At 35.1% G+C, this 11682-nt stretch overlaps 1 protein-coding gene across 1 annotated transcript; it reads left to right on the plus strand.

The window, feature by feature from the left end:
- Positions 1-9282: 9282 nt before the first annotated feature.
- LOC139841229 (uncharacterized) lies at positions 9283-9828 on the plus strand. The gene is made up of 2 exons (XM_071831457.1): positions 9283-9444; positions 9559-9828. Exons 1-2 carry the CDS (start codon positions 9283-9285, stop codon positions 9826-9828), a joined length of 432 nt encoding a protein of 143 aa, XP_071687558.1.
- The last annotated feature ends 1854 nt before the right edge of the window (positions 9829-11682 follow it).

An 11682-nucleotide genomic window follows, 5' to 3' on the forward strand; every position in this document is an offset into this window, starting at 1 on the left:
CCCCTGTTTTAACATACATGCAACCAACATGTACAATACACGCAAACCAACGTGTACTAAACTCAAATAGCATACGTCTGTTTTATAGTTCAGGCTAGGGTTTCTATACCTGGAACAGACGGGGATGTCAAGCCCTATGGATCCATATATAACTACTCGCGCCCACCAGTTCTTATAACTGGCAGTTACTAGTTACCAAAGCTAAGGGATTTTTGGTTCAAACTCGGTGTAGAATTTAGTATGTACTTGTATCCATTGCGTTTAAAATAAATTGAATGTATTCTCAGCCCAAAAATATATATTGCAAAAGCAATTAAAAAGGGAGCAAATGAAACTCACCTTAGCAGTACATAAAGTCGTTCATCGAAATGTGACCGAAACTTGGAATACCAAATAACCGTAGATCTCAACCTAGAGAACATATGTTGGTCAATAATTGTCTATCAAGCTAGGTCAGGTCATAGTGTATCACAATTCTAATGCTCGAGATCGACATACAAAAGTTATCAAAAGTCATTTCAAAAAGTCAATTTGACTCAATACTATAGTTGAATGATCATGTCAATCGAAACATTTTAACATTTCATATAGTTTCCCAATTCTTGTAAAATTAAACTATAGTTTTTATAAGGCTTTAAAATATGATAAAATAATCAGTTTTGACAATTGCTCAACAAGACGAGACGTGACTTATATAAAAATTCACTTACTCGATTAGTAATATTTAAAAATTCAATTTATCAATCTTATAAACAAGTTGTTTAAATATTAATTGCAGATTCAAAAGCAATTTCAATTAACGTCAATCATAATTAAGTTGATCATATCTTTTAATTCGTTCATCGAAATCATACGATATCTAAATGAAAAGTTATTGATTTTTCGCCAGCTTTCTAAAAACATGCATATCATATACCTTTTATTAGTAATATATGTATTTAATTCGTGATTCATCATAAACTGTTTAATGACGAAATTTAGCATACTAGCATGCATAAACATATATACTCGAGCACTAGACATGTATACACTATTAATATATAAAAGATAAGATATGAATGCTCACGTATCAATATTGTGATTCAATATTGTAGGAAAGTACGTAGACGCAACAGAGATGATAAACACTAGGTTTGACCTTTGACTCTGGTCATAACCCCCAAGCAATACCCATAACCTTCATAGCTATAACCCATAGTTTCCTTAGCTCTATCCCGCTCGAAAACCCATTTCAAAAGTGACCCGCTCATGGCCTCGTTGTAGTATTTTATGTATAATGCTACTAATAATAATAAGATTTATAATAATAATAATAATAATAATAATAATAATAATAATAATAATAATAATAATAATAATAATAATAATAATAATAATATAAATAAAATAAATACAGAGGAAGTAATATAGATTGAGAGAGATATGTGTTTTACAAAACAGAATTCGATCAAATTTATAGATGTGGTCAGGCCAGGTCTGCCATGCGATCGCATGGCTCTCAAGGCCTTTTCCCATGCGATCGCATGGGGATGTTTTACAGCTTACATTTGTTTAACGTGTACCTTGTCGACATATTATTATATAATATATATAATATATTTAATTTATATAATTATTTATATATTATATTAAATTCTCATGCATAGTTAACCTGTAATTTTTGTTCCGATAAGTCGTACGTCATCACTCGACTTATGTCCCGGTTCCAGTTTTTCGAATGTCCATTCATACGCTGAGAAAACTGGCTCTTTACGTTTCGTGACTCGTACCTTTGTTAAAATATAGTCTTAAATTATCAATAAACTATATCACTCAAAGTGTATCTTAAACTTTCGAGTGTTTTGGTCATTTACTTCTATAAATCATCATCTCGTAGTATATACATATACATATATACATTTTCATTTTGAAATAGTGTTTACTGTAGCAAAGTTTTTTACTGTAGCAAATAGTGATTTTCGAAAACACTGTAGCTTTTCGGGTACTGTAGCAATTCGAAAATACTGTAGCAAATTAGTGTTTTACTGGTTCATCTTAAACGTTTTAGTTAACTTATCTAAATATCAATCGAATCAATAATCGAATGTTACTATCGTTTACTAAATAACTTGAAATCATATATATATATATATATATATATATATATATATATATATATATATATATATATACACACATTAAGTTATATATATATTGTTCGTGAATCTTCGAGAACAGTCAAAGAATAATTGATTACATAAATATAGTTCCAAAACTTTCGTGACTCAACATTACAGACTTTGCTTATCGTGTCGAAAACATTAAATCATTTAAAGATAAAGTTTAAATTTGGTCAAAAATTTCCGAGTTGTCACATTGGTGTCTCCGAGCATCTCCTTAGCGATGAGTTAAAAGGTAAATAGGCTAGCTGAGTGGCCTAGGTGGATGGTGACTAGCGGGTGTCGCTAGAGAGTTGTGAGAGTTGAGCCGTAAGGTTCGTTGGATTTGTGTGACTTCGAGTAGTCAGGTGACGTGTGACACCGGGAGTAGACCTCGTAAGGTTCAAGTGTTGAGTCTCGGTGGTAGTAGCGGGAGATTACATAACACTGCGTTAGGTGCCTCCTTATACCTGCTAGTGTAATTTTTGGCTCCGATAGTGTGACTACCCTGTACTTGGGTACCGGTGAGAAACCCGAAGATACTACTATGATTGGTTGTGGTGTTTAGCGGGCGTTAATGATTTGACTGAATTGGAATGTCGAGGTTCGAGTACCTTGTAGTAAGTCCGCAGAGGATTAGTGCATATGACCTACGTTAAGATCGGTCATGTGTATTGTGGAATGTTGAAATTTCGCGGGATGTTATCATCTTGGCGGTAATAGTATGGGGTTAAGATCCTAAGTGAGGGAGTATGTACCCAGAGGGTACGGTGTTGCCTCGATGTGGTAGGCGTGTTCGAGCAATTTTACCGAAAGTTGTCCCATTTGGTGAGCGAACGTGGGACATAGAGTGTTGATTTTGACTATCTCGTGCCGAGATATGTTAGTGTAGAGCTCATTAGAGAGTGAGTTCCCTAAATTATTGAGGGCTTATACGTGCGGGAAGCGAGAAGATCATCCTTAATGAACGGTCGAAGCAATGTTCACAGAGTAATGGTGAACTAGTTATGAGTTTTGTAAGACTGCGTGTCAGTTGGAGTTACCGAAGAGCTTGCGGGAAATTCCGCCACCGTGTGCGTGGTGCGGATGACCCAATTGGATTTGTCGGTTGGCGGTAGAACTCTAAGTTGCGAGTTGGAGTGCACCAAGAAATCATGGAGTATTGTCGAATGGTTGGAACGTTGCGTGGCGAGAAAGTGTGACCGATAGGATGCAATGGTGACATCAAGGGGGTGTAGAGTTGTGTGAGAACTCGAAAAGTTGAGGAAAGTGTATCCTCCTTGTTCGCGATGAGGCTTAGATCGCGAGGACGCGATCCAATTTAAGTGGGGGAGTAAGATCCTGAATTTTATGCATTGAAAAGTGTGACAGAGACTGTCACTGGAGAGTGTCCTCAGCAAGTGTCAGGAAAAGTCTACATATACTTATGCATTTTCAAATTTTACATCAGAATCAGAATTAGTCAACCTCAGTCCCTGAATTTCTAAAAAACAACTGTGCTGTCTTCGTTTTATGTTGTAGTGCGTGCCGCGCAAAACCAGCTGGCAGACAAGTTTTGTAATTTTAATATTTTAAAAAGGGCATTTGGGTCTTTTCATGTGGGGGCCGGTTTTGAGCCACTAAAACTGATCCAAACTCAGTCTTGGACCTCATTTCACCCACACAAAACACTCCCAACATATTCTAGAGAGAGAGAGGGTGATTTTAGTGTGAGAAAGCTCTGATCTAGGAGGAAGAAGCTCGGTTCTCACCAAAGCTAGAGAGTTAAAATTGTTCATCGCGTTCTTGGCTACATTTTGGTAGTGGTGGTAAGCTCTAACTCCGAATTTCATTGTTTATGTTTATTGTTCAAATTCGGGTTTTGAACTTGTAAGTTCTTGAGAAAAACCCATTTCGCTCCTTAATGGAAGTTAGGAGCTAGTAATCGGGTTTAATGTTGTTGTTGGTGAATTTTAGGTTGGTTGATATTTTGGTCATGTTTAGGACTTGTAAATTGGGTATAATCACTAGTGTTAGTGATTATGGAGGTATTGGAACCCATTTGGGTGTAATTGGACGACTAATTTTAAAATGGGTCAAAATTAGGGTTTGTGTGTCAAATTGGGTAAGACACGTGTTTAACACTTATGATTTGGTTTAATTGGCGTAATAGGACCATTTGCACTTGTGTTAAGTGAATATTGGTTAGTTTGGGCATTGGTCGTGCTTAGAAGTGCAATTGGGTCAAAATTGCACTAAGTATCAATTTGGGTTTGTGACATCCCAAAAATTTAAGGTAGTATTTTATGTGAATTTTAATAAAAAAATTATTATGTCTTAATAGTTTTCTAATAATATAAATGGACATGTTCTTAAGGCCGTTAGTTAAATCATGATAAGGACTTATGATGCAAAGTTAGTTAAGGACCTCCACTAATATAATTATGGTGGGAAGGGTAGAAATTGTAATAAGCAAAAAGTTATAACAAGTTAAATGGGAATAAGTGGATGGAAATAGATTACTTGCAAATAAAAAAAAAAGATCCAGAAACATTTGGTGTGTGTGTATGCAACGAGATAGAGAGAAAGGGGGGAAGAAGAACAAATTTCATGCTTGATTATATTTTTGCAATTAAGGATTCCAAACCCTCAAGATCAATTAGTTCATACTAGTGTCTTTGGATTCTCCCATCTTTGTTCAAATTAGGGTTTCAAATCCTAAAATTTGAAGGTATGAACTCCTAATCTTAATTTCTCAAATTAGTTATGTTTTAAGATGAATTATTGAAATAGGAGTTGTTAAGTGTTGTGTTTCGATATGGTTCAAGTTTGAAAATGAATTATATGTGATGCATGTATGTAAATTGTGTATCAAGTTGTTATAGACACTTGTGTTTTGGAAGAAAATGAGGATGTTGACGTTGTAAGTAGTCAAAATCGGTTTATGCACATTAGGTGTTCGACGAAATGCCTCAATGAAAGTAATTATGGGATTTTGGCAAGATTGTATGAAAAGATTTGTGTTTTGATTTTGGAATGATTAGTTTGTAATTGTGCTTATGAAGTGAGAGTCAAAAAGGTGTTTTCAAGAAATGTTTATGTTAAGAGTAAATTGTTCGAGTTAATAAGGAGTTCATGATGTGTAATGAAACAATATGTAGTTGTTAATAGTAAAGGGAGTAAGAAGAGAAAAGACTAATAAATCATGTTATGTGTGAAATAAGGTTAATTAGTTGAGATTAACCTAGTTATGATTGTATAAGATAAGAAAACAAAGACGAATAAGAATGATGAGAAATTGGGTAAGAGAAGGTATAAGAATGTATAATGTTAACTAAGTAGGTTAACTTTGTAAAGGTTAAAAGAAAAGTATGATTAATGCGAAATGACTAGATTAACATTTTGTGTATTAGGTGCTAATCAAGGGAAGAAGGAAAGCAAGCTTGGATGCATATCAACGAGTGGCTAAGGTGAGTTATGGGGGTCTTATGGGCGGGTCAAGGGTGCTCATGGAGTTCCCATGATCACAAGTTATGAAAGAGATGTTTATGAAATTATTCTATGTGCTTGTCTTTGAATATGAAATTATGCTTATGATTTATTATTGAATATGAGATATGATGGTATAAGTGACTTGATGCTCCCGGATTGCATCCGTGCAAGAGGGTGTCAATCAAGTTCACTAGATGAAATAGCTTAGACTTGGTGTCTATGTCAAGATGAAATAGCTTAGACCTCGTGTCTATGTCAAGGTGAAAAGCTTAGACTTTACGTATATGTCCATGTCACGTGATAAGCTTGAATTTATATCCATGTTCATATGTTAAGCTTGGACGATGTCCATGTCATGTTGTAAGCTTGGATTTATATCCATGTTCATATGTTAAGCTTGGACGATGTCCATGTCATGTTTTAAGCTTGGGTTTATATCCATGTTAATGTGTAAAGCTTGGACTATGTCCATGTTAGGTACTAAGCTTAGACGTATGTCTGAGATGCGAGATGATCAAGACCGAATATTGAAGGCAACCTTCGGGTTGGGAGGTTATGGTTATATTTATATTTATGTTTATGTTTATGTTTAAGTTTAAGTTCAAGTCATGTACCTACCATTATCTCACTAAGCGTATAGCTTACCCCGTTAAAAATGTTTTGATAGGTTCTTATGCTTCTAGAAGGTTTGGGATGGCAAGGATTAGCGGAGCATTTGGCATTAGTAAGTGGTATGCAAGTCTTTCCTTTGGACCTAGCTTCATGATTATCGCTTATTAACGCCAAGGGTCAAATGTATTTTAAAGATAAAAGATGTTGAAGTTATGTTTTGGGATCAAGTGCTAAATTGGGTATTTGAGGCAAAAGGACACTTTTAATTTATGAAAGAGATGTTTTATGTTTTATAAGTTGCATAAAAGTGTTGAACTATGTTGTTAAATGATTGTTAATGTTTCATGTTATAAATTGCGAAAGTGTGATTTTAAAGTAAGTTAAAGTTCAGCAACAGCACAGGGCAGCGTCGCGGGTCCCTTAGCCGCGCCACGCCTTCCAGTGTATTTTGGTTACAGAAGTTTTGAGTAAAACTGACCTGCAGTTCCATAGTCTGGCCGCGTCGCGCCCATCCTAGCCGCGTCGTGGCTTATGCCTGGGCTGGGTGGTCAACTTAAAAAAAAAAAAAATTTGTTTTCTAACATGTGTTTAAGGGTGTTATTGGGTTGGTTTGTAATCCACCCTAATTGTGTTGTTTGTTATGTGATAAATGGAATAGGTACTTTTCATTGACGTGTTGCGGTTTATTTCGGTTGCATTCATCAAGACACTAAGGTGAGTGTAATTGTATTATATGCGTATGTATGCATATGATGGGTGCGGGTGGGGTAGAGTGATCCTTGGCGTTCGGGTTCACTTTACATGTGTATGAGATGATGGACTCTATGAGTTTTGAGTCATTGTGGCACGTTTGTGCGTTTGGGTTACCACCCGTGGGGTAGTGAATATCGGGCGATACGAATTCACGTTGACAAGTAGGTCAACCCTGTTGTTGTTGATGAGATGAGTTGGGTAGTGATTCGCGTCTAGTTTCGGCTTCACTAGTGAATCGCATGTGGTTTCGGATTCACGATGTCGCGTGTGGTTTCAAACATTCCCATTGTTGTTGACTTAGGGTAGTGAATCGCGCGTAGTTTCGGATTCACTGGGGCGCGTGTAGTTTCGGCCAACCCTATGGTCGTTGAGGTGAAGGTGGTGAATCGCGTATGGTTTCGGATTCACTGGGCGCGTGTGGTTTCGGCCAGCCTTCATGAGTTTGAGGTTAAGGGGTTAACCTTGGGATTTTGGGTAGACGCATATATCTATGCATATATATTGTTGCGTTGTAGCTAATCTTGCGGTTTTGGCTTGGTGGTACGTTATGTATAGCTTTGCTTAGTTATACTTGAAATGTGGTATGTGTTTATTACTTGTGTTAGTAATCCGTGTTCATTTTATGCATATGTATGTATATAATACCATTGCATTCACTAAGCATTAGCTTACCCTCTCGTTGATATTATTTTTATAGGTTCGCAAGGAGGTGGTTAGGGTAAGCGTGGGAACTAGTTGCTTTGCGGGTTGCTTTAGAAGACTTTGCTTTTGGATTAGACTTAGGATTGGGTAGTGCAATCCCAATCACCATGCTCGGTCTTTTGTTGTGTTTAAACGAAACGGGTCGAAATTGTCATGTTCATGTAATTATGGGTCGTTGGAGTCCCAAGGGTCATATTAGACTTATGTCGTTAATACCCGTTTGTATAATGTTTGAAAAGTGTTGAATTTGGTTTTGGGCTAACGAAACTTGGGTTGGGTGAGAAATGGTTTGTTTTGTGTCATAAAGGGGCTGACCCTGTTTTCCAGTTGAAACGCGCGCCAGGTATAGGCCTGCGCGCCGCGCAAACGGGCAATTGCTGGTGTTCAGGTCAGTTGTCAACTTCTGATTTGGTTTTACGTTATAGCGCGCGCCGCGCACCCATATGAGCGCCACGCATATGGTCAGACAGGTATCTGTTCGTTGTTTAAAAAAAATACGTGTTTTCTAGTAAACGGTTTTGGGGTCGTTACATAGTAGTAAGGTTAACCATTTGCAATACGCCGACGATACAATTATTTTTTCCTATCCGTCTATGGAAGAAATGATATGCGTTAGACAAATTTTAGATCGTTTCTTTCATGCATCTGGATTAAAAATCAATGCATCTAAAACGATTGTGTATGGAGTTAATGTTTCTAATGAAGATTTGAACATGTTTGCGGTAGTTTTTGAGTGCAAAGTTGGGTCATTTCCATTTGAATATCTTGATGTCCCCATTGGAGCTAAAAGTAATAGGCTCGCCACTTGGAAACCGATTATCAAAAAATTTAAAAAAGAAGCTTTCGGGTTGGAAAGGAAGATGTCTTTCAGCGGGAGGTAAACTTGTTTTAGTGAATTCCGTTTTAAGTAGTTTGCCTTCTCATTATATGTCCTTGTTCAAAGCTCCAAGGGTGTTATTAAAAAGTTGGAAGCTCTTGGAAGGAATTTTGTTTTTGGCGGGGATTCGTCGGTTACCAAGATGTCTCTTGTAAAGTGGAGTAAGGTTTTTTGCCTAAAGAATGTGGAGGACTTGGTATAATCCCTTTGGAAAAATTTAGTGCAAATAATGAACCCATTTGGAAAAATTTAGTGCTTCAGTCTTGCCAAATACGTTCTGGTAACATGCTATCTGATCTTCATCAATTGAAAATGTCACATTTTTCTCCTATATGGCGTGAATTGATAAAACTACAAAATACCGATGAGTTGTTTGATGTTTTAAGTCCTCAAAGTTGGGCATGGAAGATTGGGAAAGGTACAAAAATCTTATTTTGGGAAGATATTTGGGTTGGCGTTTCCAAATTAAGAGATCAATTCCCGGGTTTATTTCGTATTTTCTCAAAAAAAAAAAGAGCGTGTATTGCGGATGTGGGTGTTGTTTCTGTTAATGGGGTAATGTCTTGGGATTTTGGCTTTAATTCTAATCTTGATCCTTATGATGAGATCCAAGTGCATGTGTTGTTGAACTTATTGCAGCCGTATGTGATTAAGGTTGAGGATGAGGTTGAAATTTAATGGGTTCATTCGGTTGATAGATGTTATTCGGTTGCGGAAGGTGTACGTGTAATGCTTGCCTCGAATATCGATTTAGAGTTTGATTGGGTAAAAGTTGTGTGGAATAAATATGTTCCATCAAAGATTGCTTTTTTTCATTGGCTTGCAATTCATGGTGGTGTCCCGGTGAAAGAAGTTCTTCATTCTAGACATTGTTTGCCAAACGGGTTAGACGTACAATGTGAGTGGTGTGCGACTTGTGTCGAGTCCATTGATCATCTTTTGATTCATTGCCCGTGGTCGTTTAGTATTTGGGTCGGGTTGTTTAGTTGGTGGAATTTGTGTTAGGTGACTCCTTCCTCGATTTTGGAGTTCTCATATGATTGGAGTAATGGTATGGGTATTAAAGCATCGAGGTTTTGGAGTTTAATTGGCCCAGCTTCTATATGGGCAATTTGGATCGCAAGGAACGATGCCTTGTTTAATGGAATATATACTTGTTGGGCCGGAGTAATCAAATGTATTAAGTTCAAGGTATTTCAGTGGCTAGTTAATGCCAAGATTTGTGAAAGCTATCAATTCTACAGTTGGGAAAGTCAACCGTGGCTTCTGATATAAAGTTTGAAGTGGGCTGTTTTGGCTTGAAGCTCTAAAGTTCAGCCTCTATTGATTTTTTGGTTTAAAGTTAAACGCCTTTTGTTTGTATGAATTAGTCTTTATGGCTTGATGATTTCTTAAAGTTTTTTTTTTAATTATTATTATTTTTTACTTTTTATTTTTTTGTAATGAAGTAAGGAAGTGGACAGAGCAGTTTGTAGTCCATATTCCTTCATTTTGTATTGTGCAAATTTTTCACTTTTTGTGAAAGTTTGCTTTATATTTAATTTCAAGTTTTTTTGCCAAAAAAAATAAAAATATTCAGTGTCCTTTTATGAGTACGGATGGCAATGTATCTGCACACAATGTTAGTAACGTTTAATAATCATAAATATATGTTTAGTAAAGGAGATGATCCTCACACACACACACACCACTTTTTGATCTATCTACATCTAATTTACTATTATATCTTTAATTATACTTAGAATAATAATATAAGTTCAACTTCCTAGCCTAATTTAGGGGTAAAAATGTGAATTTATGAGATAAAAATGTAAATGAATCAAAAAGTGATGTGTGAGAATCACCTCCCATTTACTAACCGAAATACATATTTACATATAAATATATACATAGTTACTTAAATATATGCGTATATAGTTAAATATTCTTATATGTGTACACTATAAACTACTAAAATGTTATCGAAAATATAAATTGTGAAGATACAACTACGTGAATAGTATTAAATTCATATATCTTAAATATATTACACATCTTTGTTAAAAATATTCTAATGATTTCATTTCATAATAGGATTATTTACTAGCGAAATGACTCGTGGAATCACGAGTTTGTTTAAACGAAACAGTTTAATAATATGTTTTAGGTATTAGGTGAATATAAATGCTAAAGTCATTTAGTTTAATGACCTGTGAGATCACGAATTTCGACTAAGAAATTTGTCGTTGTTAACTTGGTCAGAATAAATGAACTACATTCATTCTTCCACAACGATCTTCAATTTTCATTACAATTACTTTTTTTTGTCATTAATGGTACTTATTTAACATTAAAAGACGGATTGAAAATACCTTGTTCAACCTCACGAAAATCATGATTATTTTTAAATTCTTCTATCATACTATATACCTTCATTTTAAATAGTCGCAATATGATTTTACGTATGTTGTGGTTTTCAGATTCTTGTTGTTTAACAAACATACAATAATAAAACATTGAAGGTGTGATAAAATTTTTCATCAAACAACACAAAAGAGAATAATTTTTTTGAAAAACTATTAACAATGACATGAAAGTTTGTACCTGCTTATTGGAAATAAAAGGTTATTGGATAATATGATGGAGATTTAGAAAAAGAGTTGTAAAGATATGTACATATTGAGAAAAAGAGTTGATAATATATGGTGGAAATGCTCCGAGATATCTATTTTTATATTACATTAATACCGTATCAAATACTAAATGATATTTTTGTTAATTATTTTGCCTTTCAAATTGGCATTCATATATTATCGGCATTTATTTTTTTTATTTTTTTCTTTTTAATTAAAATTAATATAAAATAATGACATCTTCATTATGAAAATTAAAGAGTATTTAGCAAAATGATGACATCATCATTTTAGAGCTTTATATGAATATACGGATAGAAAATGTAACATCTAACGGACACCCGATAACCCGCTTAATTAAACGGATATGGATATGAATGGATGAATTATATTTAAATGGATATGAATATGGATTTTAAAAGTTAAATGGATGTGGATATAGGTGCACCCGATCCATATCCCATCCATTGTCATCCCTAGGTATAAGTGTGGTGTGAAGGGAAAAAATATTTATTAT

This window comes from Rutidosis leptorrhynchoides, chromosome 4 (assembly GCF_046630445.1).
Source record: "Rutidosis leptorrhynchoides isolate AG116_Rl617_1_P2 chromosome 4, CSIRO_AGI_Rlap_v1, whole genome shotgun sequence".
In the NCBI taxonomy this organism is placed as follows: Eukaryota; Viridiplantae; Streptophyta; class Magnoliopsida; order Asterales; family Asteraceae; genus Rutidosis; species Rutidosis leptorrhynchoides.